At 42.1% G+C, this 20,444-nt stretch overlaps 1 protein-coding gene across 1 annotated transcript in view; it reads left to right on the top strand.

Annotated features, from left to right (window-relative positions):
• The window catches only part of LOC132820608 (NXPE family member 3-like), a 91,953-nt gene that overhangs the window by 51,318 nt on the left and 20,191 nt on the right, over window positions 1–20,444 (top strand). Inside the window, exons 3-5 of the mRNA XM_060832812.1 lie at window positions 6,400–7,187; window positions 15,728–15,801; window positions 16,616–16,642. Coding sequence (XP_060688795.1) covers window positions 6,400–7,187; window positions 15,728–15,801; window positions 16,616–16,642 — 889 coding nt within the window. The remainder of the gene's footprint in view (window positions 1–6,399; window positions 7,188–15,727; window positions 15,802–16,615; window positions 16,643–20,444) is intronic.

The raw sequence follows: 20,444 nt of genomic DNA on the forward strand, positions 1-20,444 counted from the left end.
GGACTGACCAATATCAATGGCTATCTCACCACCCAAGGTCAGAAGTGGGAATGTAAGTCAAGATTGCACCATTCATGACTCCTCAGCATTGAAACAGTCCATGTCAACATTCAATGAGAACTGGGCAATATCCAGGCTTGGACTGAAAATTAGCTAAAAATGTGTTGCTGGTCAAAGCACAGCAGGCCAGGCAGCATCTCAGGAATAGAGAATTCGACGTTTCGAGCATAAGCCCTTCATCAGGATTCCTGATGAAGGGCTTATGCTCGAAACGTCGAATTCTCTATTCCTGAGATGCTGCCTGGCCTGCTGTGCTTTGACCAGCAACACATTTTCAGCTGTGATCTTCAGCATCTGCAGACCTCATTTTTTACTGGACTGAAAATTAGCCAATAACATTCATGACAAGCATTTGCCAGGCAACGACCATATCCAATGGAAATGTCTGATGATCTTCAGTTGGTCGGATCTTGAGCTACCCAATAGTCAGCCAGAATGAGCCCTCCTCACACACTCACTGGTAAGACCCACAGTTCTCCAATGTCTCTGCCACCCTGCACCTCATTCCCTCCTCATTCTTCCTTTTGATCTTTGCTCCAATCACATTGTCTTTTCTCTCCATTTACTTCCCTATAATCAATGTTTACTAGCCCTAAAAGTTTGCGTATCACTGTGATTATGGTTTGATTTTTAGTGAGAGCTAAAATAATGGTGGCTCATCTGTTATTATCTCTCTTGTCCCTGGCTCCATTTTGGTGCCTCATTTCACAGTCTCCAGTTCTCCAGCATGGCTTTCCTTTCTGGGGCAATTTTGTGAAATTAAACTCCGTCAGGATTCTTCAATGAAGAATATCAAATTTTGTCAGTAATTGATTTGAAATTTAATTTTTGTTGCAGATTTACAACAAGCGAGTGCATTGTGACCTTTCAATATGGATGAACAAAGTCCAAAAAAATCTCTTCTTCCCTTCTCCATACGTCCCTCCCACTTCACATTGCTGGTATTGATGGCTCTACTGCTCCTGGTGCTGAATTTGTATGGCGTAATGGTATGTAGACTGATATCATCAATATATTTAGAGAAAACTAATCGTAGGTTGAAAAGCTCAGATAGGAACAGAATTAGACCATCTGGCCCAATCACTCTGCCCCACTATTCGATCATGGCTGATATGCTCCTCACCCCCATTTCCCTGCCTTCACTCCATATCCCTTCAACCCATTACCAATTAAAAATCTGTCGAACTCCTCCTTATGTTTATTCACTGTCTCAGTATCCACCACACTTTCGGGTGAATTCCATACATTCACATCACTTTGGGAGAAGTGCTTTCTCCTCAGCTCTGTTTTAAGTTTGCTGCCTGTTATCCAAGACTATGACCTCTCGTCCTCGAACGCTCTATAAGAGGAAGCATCCACTCCACGTCTATTTTATCTGCACCTTTTATCATCTTGAGTACCTCAATTTGATCACCCCTCAAGCTTCTAAGTTCCAGAGAGTACAGGCCTAAACTGTTCAATCTCTCTTCATACGACAAACCTCTCATGTCTGGGATCCATCTACTGAACCTCCTCTGAACTGCTTCCATGTGACAACATGTTCACTAAGGTTCAAGGTGATATTATTTAAAAATGGAATAGTTTGTCTCTCAGGCCCAGGCATTTCAATTGCTAAATACTATCTTAATTATTTCACATGCTGCCTCTTGAATCAAGGGCTGAGGTTCTCCCAGTTTGAGTCCTGTGGGAATATATTTTCTCACTGCACAGTGACGGTGTTCCAGGCCTCAGGCCTTTCTCTCAGTTACCACTTGTGGGCGGTGCCTGACATTGATCTGATGAGGACATTTTGTCTTCTACTCTCTACCCCTCCCATTGTTTCCCTAATCCCCATACCTGTATCTCAGGTCATTGTCATTGGCTGTTTTGAGATTTAAGGATGTCCTGTACTCAGGGATGCAAGCTTCTGTTTTGGATCCTGATTCTTGACCACAGATCTATGGTCACATGGAACAGGATCTCTAATGAGGTATTGGGATCCGGAGTGCAGGATTTCCTCTCTTTGCTTTTCTTCTCTGCTGCCATACTGCCTCACTGTTGTGACATTTTGACTTAAGTTGTAGCTTGATGAACTTGTCATTGCAGTTTTGAATAATCAATGCAAGCTCCTTCCAGTCCATTAAAGACAATGATTCCACATTTCAAACAGGCTTCAGGGAAACTTGGACGCATTTTCTGTGTCCTCCCCTGGATCATTGGTCACGTAGGAGTTTAGAAAATAAGGCCTGGAGAGTGAGATAGTTTTTAAGCTTCCAGGCAAAGAGCCCAGTCCATCACAGTTTGCAGAAGTTCAGACTGAACACTGATGGAGCTGAAATTGAGAAGTACATGAGCACTTGTTTAATCATCACATGTTGAATCTGAACGATGCTACCGGAGAATTTCTCTTGCAGTTTTCATGTAACACTGACAGGTAGGCTGGATCTCCCTGTAACATAGGGGTCTGATGGCATCAACTACTCTGTACACTCAAACTTCCTTTAGCTTGTGGTGGTCTTTGTTTTCAAACAGTCATTACCATCCCGTTTTAGAGCTGTGTAATTTTTCTCCTCACTGATTGTAACTTTTTGAGAGAAGTACATACCAGCAAATGTATGGGAACTGCTGAGCAAATTATAGTCATAGAAACGTACAGAATGGAAACAGACCCGACAGTCCAACTCGTCCATGCCAACCAGATATTGGAATAAATCTAGTCCTACTTGCCAGTATTTGGCTAATATACCTCTCAACCCTTCCAACTCATATATCTATCCAGATGTCTTTTACATTTTCTTATTGTCCGAGTCTCCACCACTTTCTCTGGCAACTCACTCCATACACACACCACCTCTGCATGAAAAGGTCCCTTTTAAATCTTTCCCATTTCATTTTATACATGTGCCCTCTAGTTTTGGACCACCCCACCCCAGGGAAAAGACCTTGTGAATTTACCCTATCTATGCCCCTCATGATTTCATAAACCTCTATAAGGTCACCCCTTAACCTCCAACCCTCCAGGGAAAACAGCACCAGCCTGTTCAGCCTCTCCCTATAACTCAAATCCTCCATCCCTGACAACATCCTTGTAAGCATTTTCTGAACCCTTTCAATTTTCACAACATCCTTCCTGTATCAGAGAGGCAAGAATTGCATGCAATATTCCAAAAGTGCCCTTACCACCGTCCTGTACTACCACAACGTAACCTCCCAACTCTTATTCTCAATGCACTGACCAAAAAAGACAAGTGTACCAAACACCTTCTTCACTATTCTATCTACCTGCAAGTCGACCTGCAAGGACCTGAGAACCAGCATGTCAAGGTCCCAATGTTCAGCAACACTCCCCAGGACCTTACCATTAAGTGTATAAGTCCTGCCTTGATTTGATTTGGCTTCAATGTGTAAGGGAAGTGAAACTAACCGGGCATAGTTTGATATGAGTTTACTATTCTCAAGGAGAGATAAAGTTGGATGTAGAATTGAAAAGATCGAGAGCTGTTTGCATATCTGGTGTAAAATAGATAAGTACAAGATCAAGTTCCTGAATAAGCCTCACGTTCCAAGTGAAGCATTAACTTTGTTTCTCTCTGCACAGAGTCTCTGAGACCTGCTGTGTATTTCCAGCAGGTTCTGGTTTACACCAAACTTCTGTAGTTTCAGTTTCTCCCCATAAGTTGACACCATGGAATTCAGTGTGGTAGTTAATAAAGCTTTCAAGCTTTCTAAGACCCTCTGACATTATTTTATCCATTCATATTTATTGCCTTTCTTTAACAAACTTGCTTAATGAACTATTTTTAACAATTTTGCTTAAATTTAAGATGAACTTCCAACAGCATCCATTTATGCTGATACGTGGCAACATTTCATATTTTGTCTTTGACACAGTAAACTCTAAAATACCTCTGATTTGTTGCTTTGCTAGATGCTGTTTGGCCTTTCCATAAGTTGTCTGTGTTTTGGCAACTTCTCTTTTGGACCATTCAGACCAAATTGGCTCTTTGTAACCACTTTGTTCAATTATGGCAAAGATTTCTCCCCATTTTGGCCACATTGTTCCTTGTTATGATGCCAGCTGATGATAATAATGGACAAGTCAGATCCCAGAATGAAACCTGGCATGTGAATTAGTTTTAGTTACTTAGTGTGGTGGTTCATCACTGCAAAATATTTCACAAAGCTGCACATATTCTTTAACAATAGAACATAAACAGGGAAAATTATAACAAGCCAAGCAATATAGAACATAGAACATTACAGCGCAGTACAGGCCCTTTAGCCCTCGATGTCGCGCCGACCTGTGAACAAAAAACAAATTAGAAAGCTCTTAACACAAACATCAAAACAATGTCTCAATATTTTTCCCAACACCACCTGTTTCAGAAACTCAAGTCCATCAAAATTATACTCATCTCAACTCTTTCAGTTTCTACTCAAATGGCTCTTCCATTTTCTTTTAAAGAATTTTAGATAAAAGTATACAGTTCCTTTCTGAATCTGATTGCATGAAACTTCCACAAGTATGATAGACTAAACCTTTTCATTTTGAACAATATGGAAGATTTTTATTCCAAGTTTGATTTGATTATGTATTTATTGTCACGTGTACCTAACTACAGTGAAAAGCTTTGTTTACGGGCAGTACAGGCAGATCGTGGTAAACAAGTGCAGACAGATCATAGAGTGAAAAAATAACTTGGACAGTTATACCATGTGCTAGGCTAGATCAACCTTAACACCATCAGCATTATCTGAAGTTAGATAGTCCATTCATAAGTCTAATAATGACAGGGAATAAGCCGTCAATTCTCCTGACTGAGAGATGACATGGGCTAGAAAATCATTACTGCTACAGTGACCTATTCCCTGAACTGAACTAAACAAGATTGTGCTGTTGGGAGATAAATTGTTCTCTATTCAACCGAACTCTGTGCTATCAGCTCTGAAGTCAAAACAAAACTAACAAATGAATTAATTTATGCTGCCTGTTATAAACTTAGAAATAAACCTTAAAGGTGGCACAGTGGATCAGTGTTTAGCACTGCTGCCTCACAGCGCCAGGGACCCCAGTTCGATTTCAGCCTCGGGTGACTGTCTGTATGGAGTTTGCACTTTCTCCCCATGTCTGTGTGGGTTTCCTCTGGGTGCTCCAGTTTCCTCCCTCAATCCAAAGATGTGCAGGTTAGGTGAATTGGCCATGCTAAAGTGCCCATACTGTCCATGGGTGTGTAGGTTAGGTGCATTAGTTAGGGGTAAATGTAGTAATTGAGTGGGGGAATGGGTCTAGGTGAGTTACTGTTCGTGGGGTCGGTGTGGACTTGTTGGGCCTAATGGCCTGTTTCCATGCTGTAGGGATTCTATGATTCTATATAAACATCTTCTCCATTAACAACACAGGGGCATGCCAGGTATTTGGGTGCACTCATGTGTCTTCTTGGAATTGTATCACAGGATGGTAACAGCACAGATGGAGGCCATTTAGCCCATTGTGTCTTCATTTGTTCTTCAAATGAGCATCATTACCTCGTGCCAATCTCCCAGTTTTCCCCATACTCGAACATTATTCCTATCCAAATGATCATCCAATGTCCACTTAGTTGCATTTTAATATCTTTATTCCAATGTAAACAATGCAGCAGGTGGGCATTGTATCAAATAACTAATTTTATACCAACCAACCGGAGTTCAGAAATTAACAGTCTACCTTTGTCTGTCTTTTGTCTAACCAGTCTGTCTTTTGTTTCTGACATGAGCAAGCTGGTAGTATTCACTGGTGGAAAAGTTCTTGGTGTTTATTGAACATGACAGACAGAATCTCTTCACACATTGTTCAGGGTGGTCAACAACTGAGAGCTGGATTTATGAAATGTTTTGAGATTATGACGGAAGTTATGAGAACCAATCCCACTGAGATACAGTTGTACAGACTGATCTCGTACCTTCACTTACATGTCACCTGACCTGAGGCAGGATCTCAAACTGATGCCCAGGTCTGTTCCTCATGCTATGCCTCAACTTATACTCTTCCAGCAGGCATCATTGGACAGTGTGAGAATTGGGAACACAAACTGATTGTGTACTTTCCCCTCACTATCTCAGCAGTGTTGAAATCAACTCTGCACAGGCTGGGAATTAAACTGGGAACTTTACTGGCCTGATCCTTTTCAGAAGATCAGTGCACTGGCTGGAGGTCAAGAGTTAGACTGTCTGATAACCTGTTTCCTCTCCTGAGCTGAGCTGCAGTACATTACTGAATGAATGCTCACTGTCACATTGAAATATATAATGATTTAATTTAGATGTTGCAATTCTGGAGAATTCCTTGTTATTCATGAAAATGATTTGCTTTTTTCACAGTATGATAAAACTGCAATTGTTGAATCTGAGTCCATATGGAGGAGATATCCAATTCCAAAGTTTAATCACACCATGAGGCAGAAAGCAGAGACAAGGAATCTCCATTGGACAGACAAACTGTTGCATAATGGCTACCAGAATCACAGCTTCACCCCTGAAGAAAGGTCAGAGGGAGCATTCCTTATGAAAATGATCGAATGGCCTAAATCACCCAACTCTTCGGTGGCATTTCGGAAAAGCAGTGACCCAGCACATGTTCGTTTTGTAATTTTAAATTCTGCAAAGAGTTTCCATGTGGGAGACCAGTTACAAGTGATGCTGCAGATGAGAGATTTTGAAGGTCACCCAAAGCGATATGGGGGTGACTATCTCCAAGCTCGGATCCACACCCCAGCTTTAAAAGCTGGTTCAGCAGGAACTGTTATAGACAATGAAAATGGATTTTACTATATCAATTTTACTTTATTTTGGCCGGGGAAAGTTGAAGTTTCTGTTTTACTGGCTCATCCCAGTGAAGGGATCCAAACACTTAAAAGACTACGTGAGGAACGACTAACGAGAGCATATTTTCAAAGTATCTTCAAGAATGGGAACATTATAGAGACTACTCAATGTAATCTTTATTTGCCTCAGACTGAGCCACTCTGTAACTTTACTGATCCCAGGACTGGGGAACCCTGGTTCTGTTACAAACCAAAGAAACTTCCCTGCTCTGCTCGTATTAGCTCGACTGTAGCAGGATTTCTAACACATCTCTTCATTGGAGAAGAGAAGCTTTATTTCCAAAGGTACGTCGCGTGAAGTATTTTTCTTTCTATTTTGTTTTCTCAGTTTTCTTTCTGACTCATTCTAATAGAGAAGCACAGAACCAGACTTCTCAACATTGGAAAGTCAATTATAACCTTCACTTTGGGATACAGTACTAATATTCTTTGAGATGCAATGATTTGGAGCTGTCATCAAATTAAGAAATGTTACGTGAATGCTCATTGTCAACAATTGAAAATTGAATGACAAGTTATCAGAAACTATCTTCAGTCAAACCCAAGATTTTCTAAAGTATAGTGTTGGCAGAGGTCATTGGATGGATCCATGTTTCAGTTTGGGCATCTCTTTTATGTATGTCATGACTTTTGGGCATTGCTGGCAAGTCTAATATTTATTGACCAACTATAAGATCGTTTTCCCCCGACAGTGAAGGAAAACTCAAGAAGCAGGCAGAACTTAGGCAAGTGAACATTTATTAATGCAGAAACCAATTAAAGCAGGGTGAGGGTCAAAGTATTTTTCCTGAATCTAGCCTCGACAGCGAACTTAGTTATTCGCTTAATCTTTGGCTTAGATCAGAAGATAGATCGATGACACACACTAATTTGCAGAGTAAAAAGCAGTATTATGATATATTTCTGTCATATAATGATCACATACAACATGGTGACAGCTCTTCCCTCCTACTCCATACATACTATCTGGGAAAACACTAATTAATATTGGGCATTTTTGTCTAGCCTCTGCTTCCCATGATCCCATGGTGTTTAACAGGGACTATTATTTCTCAACCTTGGAATCTTTCTATGCATCCTATTCATTTGCATTCCAAAGTTAATTGCTATACTTCTATATGTTGGTGTTCAGTGGGCTGGTCATTGCCTTTTGTCACTCCACTAGTAGTTGGTTGACATGATGGTGCATGGTAGGGCCATCTTCTGTGTCCATGGCTCTCCCGCAGTCATTTTTTTTCATTAATGTAGTGATAATGCATTTCAGGACACAAAAGACAAGATTACACAAGCACAAAATAGCAATAAATATCACTAATCGCTGGACAATGGACATTCCCAGGGGTCTCTGCTGTTGATAACACGCTCTGTGTCCACGCACAGTATCAGTACCATTGTAAGGAGTAAACCTGATGATCAACTCGGGATGCCAGCGTTGCTGGAATGATCCCTTACTTGTGTGATTTCCAAAGGACAGCCAGGGGCCGTTGCCAAATCGATGACAATAGGAGGGTGACATTGTATGTCTGAGTACAGTTACTAATTCCTACTCTTAGCTTTCTCAGATCCATTCTTTCTGAGCAAAATCATCCTGGCGAGCTACCCTATTCCTAAACTGTTAAGTCAGTGTAACAAAAGGAAGCTGTTGTGATATCTGATGGTTAAGCTGGTACTACCCTGTGCTCTACTCCTATCAGTACTTACTAGGTACCTCCCACCAGTGGTCGGCCACCAGTCCCTATCCCCTGTCTTGAACAATTCTACCTCAATACCCTTCAGCTCGTTCCGGAGTGTTAAAAGGTTTTAGTGGCCAAGGGCCTGGTTTAAACTCGTTGGCTAAATTCAAAAGCTATTTTCTTGATAAAAGACTGCTCCCTAACTGCACTACCTCTCAACACAAATGTTTCTGATCAGGTTCTATCAGTGCATTTGCCAACTTTAGAGCTGCTGTTCACAGACATTGATTTTTATATCTACACACCGGAAAAAAGCGCCATCTTTTAAAGGCATTGTGCAATAGGATAGATAGCATTGAGGAGGCGGGGAGGCTGCAGAAGCATTTGGGCAGGTTAGGAGAGTGATCAAAAAAGGTGGCAGATGAGATACAACGTGGGAAAGTGTGGGGTCATGTAAGAAGATTCAAGGCATGGACTATTTTCTAAATGGGGAGAAAATTCAGAAGTCTGAAGTGTAAAGAGACTTGGGAGTTCTAGTCCAGGATTCTGTCAAGTAAAAAGTGAGGTCTGCAGATGCTGGAGATCAGAGCTGAAAATGTGTTGCTGGTTAAAGCGCAGCAGGTCAGGCAGCATCCAAGGAGCAGAAAATTTGACGTTTCGAGCACAAGCCCAGCTACCTTCTCCCCAGCCCCACCACCCTCCCATTTATCTCTCCACTCCGGAGACTCCCAGCCTCATTCTTGATGAAGGGCTTTTGCCTGAAACGTCATTTTTTCTGCTCCTCGGATGCTGCCTGACCTGCTGTGCTTTTCCAGCACCACTGTAATCTCTCCTCTTATTGTTGATCCTATTGGAGGCTGTTGGCAAGTGATTGCTCTGTGGTGGGAGATGTTGCAAAGTTGAGTAAAGCAATTCCAAATTGAGATGCATGAAATTAGAATTTGGTGTTTTGTGTAAAATTTTCAAACTGTAACTTGTAAAACCATAAAACCATAAGACATTATAGCAGAAAGTAGACCATTCAGCCCATTGAGTCTGCTCCGCCATTCAATCATGGCTGATATGTTTCTCAACCCCATTCTCCCACTTTCTCAACGTAACCTTTGATACCCGTTACAATCAAGAACATATCTATCTTTACTCTAAGGCTGTGCCTTCTGGTCCTAGTCTCTCCTACCAATGGAAACATCTTCCCAGCATCCACTCTGTCCAGGCCATTCAGTTTTCTGTAACTTTCAATTAGATTCCCCCCTCATCCTTCTAAACCCCATCGAGCATAGACCGAGAGTCCTCAAACATTCTTCAGATGTTAAGCTGTTCATTCCTGGGACAGTTCTCGTGAACCCCCTCTGAACATGTTCCAGGGCCAGTACATCCTTCCTGAGATATGGGGCCCAAAACTGCACATAATACTTCAAATGTGGGCTGACCAGAGCCTCATAGAGCCTCAAAAGTACATCCCTGCTTTTATATTCAAGTCTTCTTGAAATAAATGCCATCATTGGATTTGCCTTCCTTGACAGAATCCTGGTTAAAGCGCAGCAGGTCAGGCAGCATCCAAGGAGCAGGAAATTCGATGTTTCGGGCACAAGCCCTTCATCAGGAATGAGGCTGGGAGTCTCCGGAGTGGAGAGATAAATGGGAGGGTTGTGGGGCTGGGGAGAAGGTAGCTGAGAGTGTATCAGGTGGATGGAGGTGGGGTAAAGGTGATAGGTCAGAGAGGAGGGTGGAGGGGTTAGGTGGGAAGGAAGCTTGACAGGTGGGACAGGTCATGAGGACGGTGCTGAGCTGGAAGGATGGAACTGGGGTAAGGTGGGAGGAGGAGAAATGAGGAAACTGGTGAAGTCCACATTGATGCCCTGGGGTTGAAGGGTCTTGAGGCGGAAGATGAAGCCACATATATTTACATGCAACCTTAACCCATTCCAGTAGCTGTCCTGGAATCGAGGATCCTGTTCCTGCTGCTTGTTTGTGATCACAGATGTAGGCCCTTTAAATTCTGCAAACAGGGGCGGGGCTGAGTACCAGATGAGCAGACTGGATTACTACACTGTTAACCTCTACATACCATTAGCTAAGTAGGATGTCTCCATTTACCCAGTTTCATTTTCAGTTGTAAGTGCACTCCTGTTGCCTCTTAAAATTGTGTTCACCAGGATCTTTAATCCAGGGGCTGGCATTTCTGTTTGTCCTGGGTGTCACTCACACTCCCAGTCATGACAATCTGTTGGTATTGTGCCTGTCCAACTTTTAATTCTCTGTTGTGGTTCTGTCTGTGCACATAGAGTCATAGAGTCATAGAGATGTGTAGCATGGAAACAGATCCTTCGGGGCAGACCAGATATCCCAACCCAATCTAATCCCACCAGCCAGCACCCGACCCATATGCCTCCAAACCCTTCCTATTCATGTACCCATCCAAATGCCTCTTAAATGTTGCAATTGTACCAGCCTCCACCACTTCCTCTGGCAGCTCATTCCATATGCATACCATCCTCTGTGTGAAAAAGTTGCCCCGTAGGTCTCTTTTTATATCTTTCCCCTCTCACCCTAAACCTATGCCCTCGAGTTCGGCACTCCTTGACCCCAGGGAAAAGACTTTGCCTAGTTACCCTATCCATGCCCCTCATAATTTTGTAAACCTCTATAAGGTCACCCCTCAGCTTCCGACACTCCAGGGAAAACAGCCCCAGCCTGTTCAGCCTCTCCCTGTAGCTCAAATCCTCCAACCCTAACAACATCCTTGTCAATCTTTTCTGAACTCTTTCAAGTTTCACAACATCTTTCTGATAGGAAGGAGACCAGAATTCACGCAATATTCCACAAGTGGCCTAACCTATGTTCTTCCTTTACAGCCACAACATGATCTCCCAACTCCTGTACTCAATACTCTGACCAATAAATGAAAGCATACCAAACGCCTTCTTCACTATCTATCTACCTGCGACTCCACTTTCAAGGAGCTACGAACCCGCACTCCAAGGTCTGTTTGTTCAGCAACACTCCCGAGGACCTTACCATTAAATGTATAAGTCATGCTAAGATTTGCTTTCCCAAAATGCAGCTCCTCGCATTTATCTGAATTAAACTCCATGTGCCACTTCTCAGCCCTTTGGCCCATCTGGTCAAGATCCTGTTGTAATCTGAGGTAACCCTCTCCGCTGTCGACTACACCTCCAATTTTGGTGTCATCTGCAAACTTACTAACTGTACCTCTTATGTTCGCGTCCAAATCATTTATGTAAATGACATGCAGTGTACCTCGAGCAAAATGTAGTTATGTCTCTTCACATTCCTTTTTACCATCAGCAGTTCGATATGAGCTGTACAACCTGTCCCTGCCTAAGTGTGCACAGAGTCTTCTGGCAGAATGTGGGAGCTACCACCTTACCTTCCCTTCTATTAGTCATCTAGTAGGGTGACGAAACGTCTGGAAATGAACCTTCCAGCTCAGCGAGCAAACCTACATCCATTTGTATATTTGGTACCAATCAAGCAGTTGCTTTGGCTTGGATGGTGTCAAGCCTCTTGAGTGTTGTTGATGCTGTACTCATGCAGACAAGTGAGAATATTCCAGCACACTCCAGACTCGTGCCTTGTAGATGATGGACAGGCTTGAGGGAGTCAGGAGGTGAGTTATTTGCTGCAGGTATCCTAGCTTCTGATCTGAGCCAGAGTACTGGTCAGTATAGTTCCTGGTAAATGGTAACCCCAAGATCCTGGTACTAGAGCATTCAGCAATGGCAATACGACTGAATTGTCAGATCTCTCTATTGGACATGATCATTGCCTGGCACTTGCATGGTGTGAATGTTACTTGCCATTTGACAGCCCAGGCCTAGATATTGTTCAGGTTTAACTGCATATGGATACAGGTGACTTCAGTATCTGAGGAGTTGTGAATGAACATTGTGCAATTATCAGTGAACATTCCTCACTTTGGACCTCATGATGGAGGGAAGGACATTGTTGAAAGAGCTGATGGTGGCTGTGCTGAGGAAGCTGCCCAGAGGAACTCCTGAAGAGATGTCCTGGAGCTAAGATGATTGACCTTCAATATTATCTTTTATCCTCGGTATGACTCCAACCTGCAGAGAGGTTTCCCTCCTGAGTGTCAGTCAGTAGGTTACTATGAAGTAAGTGCTGCTTGATAGGACAGTTGACAACACCTTCCTTCACATTACTGATGATCAAGTGCAGACTGATGTAGCAGTAATTTTCCAGCTTGGATTTGTCCTGTTTTGTATGTACAGGAATACCCGGACAATTTTCCACATTATTACCTAGATGCCAGCATTGTTGCTGCACTGGAACAGCTTTACTAGGGATGACAAGTACTGGAACGCAAGGCTTTAGTACTATTGCCATAGTCTTTGTAGTATCCAGTGCCTTCAGCTGGTTCTTGATATCACATGGAGTGAATCACATTGGCTGAAAACTGGTATCTGTGATGCTGGGCACTTCCAGAGGAGGCCAAGGTGGATCCACTCAGCATTTCTGGGTTAAGATCTTTGTCAATATTTCAACCTTACCTGCTACACTGATGGACTGGATTACTCCATCATTGAGGATGGTGATTATTTAGGAGCTTGCTCATCGAGTGAGTTGTTTATTTGTCCACCACCAGTCAGAACAAGATATAGGTGACGTGTTGATCTAAGATCAGATCTGTTGATTATGGAAGACTGGTCTTTGTCTATCACTTTCTGTTTATGCTGGCTGACATACAAGTACTCCTGTGTTTTTATTTCATTGCACCTCATTTTTCGAGATGCTTTTGCTGCTCCTGGCACGCCCTCTTCAGTCTTTATTGAACCAGGATTAGTCTAATGATTGTAATGGTGGAGTGGAGGAATATGACAGACATATGGGTGCTGACTGTGATTGAGTCCAATTCTGTTGCTACCTCGCACTCACAGATGCTCATGAATAGCCAATCTTGAGTTGCCAGGTCTGATCAACATCTATCCATTTAGCATATGGTAGTGCCACACAACACCATGGAGAGTCTCCTAAATCTGAAGGTGGGATTTTATCTCCACAAGAACTGTGTCCTTGTCTCTCCTCCAAGTACTCACATGGACAGGGGCATCGGCAGCCAGCAGATTGGTGAGAATGAGGTCCAGTATGTACTTCCACTTTATCAATTCTTTCAACATTTGCCAGAAGCAGTCTCTCAATAATATTCTTCAGGACGTGACCAGTGAGGTCGTCAGTGCTACTGCCAAGTCACTGTTGGTGACGGACATTGAGGTCTCACTATAAACTGAATCATATCACAAGCTTGGGTTGATAGTGGCAAGTAACATTCGTAACAATCACGTTAGCAGTGTCCAAAACAGTCAAGAGACAGTTATATTACTTGTCCTTGACATTCAAAGACACAAATATTGCCTTCACTTTCAACATTTTGGACATTACCATTGACCAGCAATTGTACCGCACTAACCAAATAAATACTGTTCCTACAATGCTTCAGATGCACCTCATCTCCTGACTCCCTAAAACCTTTTCATCATCGACAAGGCATGAATCATGAGTCATGAACACTCCACACTCTCCATCTAACTCCAGAAACACTCAGGAACCTCCACCTACCACAAAGCACCATGCTTGCTTGCCACCTTATGCAGCCCCTTCAACATTCCCTCTCTCCACCACTGGCCATGATGCACTGCAGTAAATTACTAACACTTTTTGACACCCCTTCCAAACCCACAATCTCTATCCTGTGGTAGTAAAAAGGGAGCAAACACATGGTAAAACCATCAGCTGCACATTCCTCCCCAACTTTCACACGTATAATCATGACTTGGAGCTAAAATGTTGTTCCCTTAAAGTCACTGGGTCAAATACCTGAAACTCCCTTCATTATAGCATCATGTGTGTCCCTTCACCAAATGGACCTGTGCAGTGCAAGCAGACAGCTCACTAGCACCCTCTTGAGGGCAAGTAGGAAAGGGAAATAATTGGTGTCCTATTCAGCAGTGTCCAAAAGTCAGGAACGAATAAAAAAGATCCTGACCAGAACTGTCAAATATTCACGCTAACACCCTTGTGTACAAATCCTTCCCTATCTCACCTCTGTAACTTTCTCCAGTCCTGTTATCCTCCAAAAGCACACCTTTTCCATATCTGGCCTTTTACATCTCCCTCCTGTGCCTGGGGCCTGTCTTCAGCTGTCAGACCAGAAGCTCTCAAATTCTTTCCCATCTACTTTGCTGTCTTACCCTCCTTGTTTATGATACTGCCTAATGCCTGCCTATGTAACTTAATGTATGTTCACTTCTCCTCATGTCTTCAGGTGGTTTGGTTTGGTGCCAAATATCATCTGGTGATAGTTTGATAAAGGACCTTGGGACCTTTTGCTACGTAAGGCTTGAAACGAGTTGTTGACTAGTTACTGACTCTGATAAACTGAGAGATGTGGAATAGTATCAGTCAATTATTTATTTATTCATGCTGATTCAGATTGAACTGTGATTGTTAAGTGTTTATCTCATCTTACTGGAGAGGTGACATCAGAAACTGAGACTGAATTTATCTCACACCCTCTCTTGGGTGAATCCTCAGTACAGTGTTAGATGGCTGACAAATCTGATGTATGATCTGAAAACTCTATGATCTTGGTGTTTGAAGGATTGAATCGTTGAGTTACTAAAAGGGTGCTGTGTGCTCCATCCACTGCCTTGTCTTTGGCTTCAACATTCTCTGATCGAAGTTTGTCCAATCACTCATTGCTTCCCTGAAAGCCTATTCTCCATTCTGAGTGGTAGTGAGCTGGGATCAGTGAGAATCTCTTCACATCATGCTTCGATAATATCACTGAAGCACCTCCTCTGTTCTCCTGCGAATCTCTTGCCGTGATGTTCAGAGTAAAGCAGTTGCTCAGGAACTTGGTGTCAGGTTTGTGAATGAAATGAAGCTGGTTCTGGGTGATGACTGCTGTTTACACTGGGAATGTTGGTTAGGGACAAGAGGCTGGCAACTCATTTATAGAATTTAGTGGAGTCAGTGGTAACTGTAAAATTCAAACTGTTACTATTGGTTTGAGAAATAACAGAGTAAAACATATTCTTGGGCTACCTCCTGTCTACATTCACTTGTTACGTTAATACAATAACTTCATTTATCATATATTTGCATTTACAGTCATATCAACCTCAAGCAGCCCATATTACCCAGTGGCACGGGATACATAATGGTAGAGCCTTCACCTCGACCAAGTAAGTTAATTGTACATTTATAAATGTGGAATTGTAGATTTGGTATATCAGAGGAAGTATGAATTGTCATATGAGGTAGTTGAACTGAAAAGGTTAACTCTGAACCTTTGGGATAGCTCGTCTCTCGGGGAGCAGCAAGACAATTGCAAATCACTAGCTCAACCCTCTACAATCATGTCACAGCTGTATCCTTTCAGAAATAACAATCTTTTACATTGTGCAATAGAGTTCACCAGTTAGCTGTGGAGCCTGAAACTAATGTTATTATGTGTAACAAACCAGCTCTTCTTATTCAAATTCAGGCCGTTTAGCCAAAAGCTTAGTATGGCTAACCCTTCGTCACTTAGTACTGGCAAGCACTACAGACTAACATTGCAAGAGAGACTGGTTGCAGAATTTGTGCTGTCCCATGCAAGCTGGTGTTTGGGGGTACAGAGTCCTGTCTTCAAATGTGATTAAATCATCAGGAAATTGAATCTAAAGCCATCCAAAAAGAAGAAGAACATGATCTTCAGACAAAAAGTGAGATGGTGGTGGCAGAGTATAGTTTGTGTCTGGGTCTGGAGCCCAGGGCTCCTCCATTTCCATCTGCCTTTCTTTTCTCGCTCTCTTCTTTTTACTTTTTGTTCTTTTTTTGTTTTCTTTTCTTGCTTTTCTTCCTCATTCTCCACCTCCTTCCCCTTTTATTTTTGGTGCCATCCTGTAGTGCCCTTCCCGTGGTGCCGGTAATGGCAGGTATGGTCCCCTTCCTGGGTCCTTCGCATCAGCAGGAAGGCTTTTTTTGGCATGAACATCATTGGAATAAATTGCAGAGTAAAACCTTTTACTTCTTTAAAAACCTGTTTGTATTGACAACATAGTTTGAGTTTAGAACCTCAAAGTTAAGGAGAGCAGAAAATTATATTAAAATGATTGTCTTTAAGCTGATTTTTTTTTGGTGCTGTTAAAAAGGAGTCAATCAGTTGTGGAAGAATCAGAAATGCTGCAAAATAGCCACTTTAAATTTTAGTATGATAAAGATTAAGTTTAATTACCTGAAATATTTTAGAACATTCACAGAACCTCAAATTCAACAAAATTAATTGGAACTGCTGCACTGAAGAAATATTCGAATATGGTGACCGAAGAACTTGTACAATTTTGAACACACACACACACACACACACGCACACACACACAGACAATAATCAATTCCAATTTAAACGCTGTTGCAAAATTAGGTTCTACTTCTTCAATATTAAGCATTAACTATAATTTTGTTTTTAAAATTCTCAAAGCCATACATTCTGTCTCAAGGTCTTGGGCAATTAAACTGAAACAATAATTAAAATTAAAATTTAAAATATACTGTAGCTGAAAACTAGATTACAGAGGAGGAGTTACTAGACATCTTAAAAGCCTATGAGGTTTACTTCCTATTGTCTGAACAATGACATGACCAAAAATGTTATCCTGAGTGAATATGAGTTGATACCAGAGATAAATTGTCAGAAGTGTCAAATGACTGCCCTGAGTTAACCTACATTGTGTTCCAAAGGATTAAGAAACTTTATTTAAAGTTGATTCCAGGGATTTAAGTTAGATCACACCAATTATAACATCAGAGAACAAAATCTTCCTTCCATTTTCCAGGAATCTGATGTGGAATGAGCTGCCAGAGGATTTGTTGGAGGCTGGTACAATTTCAAAATTTGTCAAAATGTAAAAGGCATCTGGATTTATACATGATTAGGAAGGCTTTAGAGGAATATGTGCCAAATGCTAGTAAATGAGACCAGATCAAATTGGGATGTCTGGTCAGCATGGATGAGTTGGACCAAAGGGTCTGTTTCTATGCTGTGTGACTCTATGGAGGACATGCTTTGAAATTGTAGAATTAACAAATGAGGTGTTGTTCCTTGAGATAGGTAGAAGAATCAGGAAAAATCTGGTGAGGTGCATCTTCATGTTGAGACCAACTTGCCCTGTTCTCACTTTTTTCACAAGTATCGTGGGGAGATTCTTACCGGACAGTAGCAAATTGATGGTTAACACCTGTTAATATCATTGTTGACAGCCCAACATTCCTTATTAATATTCTAGTTGTGATCTGACCAAGTGTGCTCAACAAACTAGCTGTGGGAAACTCAACATGGAACCCTCACTGAGTTCCTTCTGCATTCAGCTCTCTGGCTCCGCTGAACAATCTGAACCTTCTGCATGGTCAAACTGCAGAGCAGGGCATGTACCCTTCCATGGACATTGGTAAAAATGTGTTGCTGGTTAAAGTGCAGCAGGTCAGGCAGCATCCAAGGAACAGGAAATTTGACGTTTCGGGCACAAGCCCTTCAGCAGGAATGTGCCCGAAATGTCAAATTTCCTGTTCCTTGGATGCTACCTGGCCTGCTGCGCTTTAACCAGCAACACATTTTCAGCTCTGATCTCCAGCATCTGCAGACTTCACTTTTTACATGGACATTGGTACCTGACATTCAGGGAGCCATTACCACCTTCCTGGCATCTTATTGATGCACTAGCAACCTGCCGAGGTGGGTACACAAGCAACTAAGAATATACATCTGCACCCAGATATTGGTCAGGGAGAGGCACCCAGTCATCAACATGGATCAGGCTGCCCATCACGGCTGCTCTCTCACTCTGTCAGCATGCATTCACCTGCCTATCAGCATGCCCACAGCATGCATGCTTTATCTTGCTCTGCCAATGCCTTGTAGTGTCAATTTGTGCAGACCCATAATCAGACTGGTTGGTCATACTGTGTAACAGTCCTCACTCAGGGGCATGTGCATCTTGTGCCACATCTTTCTACCACCGACACCACATGGCAGCAGTGATCGTGCCAAACACACTGCATCTGCAGTAAGCAGGAGGACATGTCTGAAAGTTCGGGCAATCTCAGTCAGGAGGGGGGATTCCTACCATGGTTTTTAATGGTTTCTCATTTTGCATGGTTCTATGAAATGTTTTTCACTGTTCGTGTACAGTCAGACATTTCAGTTTGTTTATCTTGAGAACAGTATCAGGCAGTGGAAGTATACTCTCGGGAAATCAGGAGGGCAAAAAGGGGACATGAGATAGCTTTGACAAGTAAGGTGAAGGAGAAGACAAAGAAATTTGACAAATACTTAAGGACAAAAGAGTATCTAGGAAGAGAATAGGGCTCCTTAAAGATCAGCTAAGCTATCTATGTGTGGAAACGCAAGAGATGAGTGAGATACTAAACAACTATTTCACATCAGTGTTTACTGTGTGTGAAGGAAATGAAAGCTGGACAACTTGGGGAAATAAACAGTGATATCTTGAAGAGGGTCTACATTAAAGAGGAGGAGTTGCTGAACATCTTAAAATGCATAAAGGTGGATTAATCCCCGGCAGCTGATCAGGGGTACCCCAGAACTTTATGGGAAACTGGGGAGCTGATTGCTCAGCATCTTGCTGAGATATTTGTGTCATCAATAGCCACAGGTGAGGTGCCAGAGGACTAGAGGTTGGCTAATACAATTATTTAAGAAAGGTGGTAAGGAAAAGCTCGAGAACTGTAGACTGGTGAGCCTGATGCCAGTGGTGGGTAAGCTGTTGGAGGGGATTCAGACTAACAGGATTTACATGGATTTGGAAAGGCAAAGACAGATTTGGGATAGTCAATATGACTTTGTGTGTGGGAAATCACGAACTTGATTGAGTTTTTTTGAAGCAGTGACAAAGCAGAATGATGAAGCCAGAGTGATGGACATTATCTATTTGGACTTCAGTAAGGTATTTGACAAGGTTCTGCATGGTAATCTAGCAAAGGTAGATCACGTGGAATACAGAGAGAGCTAGACATTTCGATACAAAATTGGCTCAAATGTAGGAGTGTTATGGGCCAGACCAGGTCTCCCTCCGAATATTTTATGAAGGTAGCCTGGACCGTAATGTTTTTCTTATTGTCAAAGGCAGATGTAAAGTGCCTTTCCTGAATGCAATGCAACTGATCAAACTACTCAATGTTAAGCAAAACACATTTTACTTAAACCCTGTATTTAAAATACAACCAAAGAAAGAGGAACTTGGAATAACTTAACTCTATTGGAAAACCTAATAGAATAATAGATGCAGTAACCATTACTAATTAACTTTTTCCAGAATTGTAACACCCCATAAACACACCCCTTGGTAAAACAAGAGTAAAATTTAAATACAGATTCTCACTTACAGTTCTCCCATCCAGGAGGAAAAAAACATCAAGAGAAAATTCAGAGAGAGTAGCAGGCAGGAGATATTCACTGAATCTCCCAAATGCTTTGAGATCCCAATAGCTTCAGCTTAAACCTAAACGTAACAATCTGGAAATCCTGATCTGTGTGGGTTGGCCACACCCATTCAGCCTATTTTTAAAACGAAAACACAAGGCTTACCACGTTGTTTATTCTAGTGGCTCTGGTAAACTGCTAGGTGCCTCTGTCTTCCAACCTCTCCACAAAAAGAACTAGGATAAAATAAGTTCTTAAAGTCAGAACATGATGACAAGGAGATCGAGGGTGATAGTGGAGGGTTTCCTTTTGGACTGTGATCAGTGGTGTGCCACAAGGATTGATAACTGGATCTACTGCTTCTTGACATTTTACATAAATGATTTGGATATGAATATAGGAGGTATAGTT

This window comes from Hemiscyllium ocellatum, chromosome 12 (assembly GCF_020745735.1).
Source record: "Hemiscyllium ocellatum isolate sHemOce1 chromosome 12, sHemOce1.pat.X.cur, whole genome shotgun sequence".
NCBI lineage: Eukaryota > Metazoa > Chordata > Chondrichthyes > Orectolobiformes > Hemiscylliidae > Hemiscyllium > Hemiscyllium ocellatum.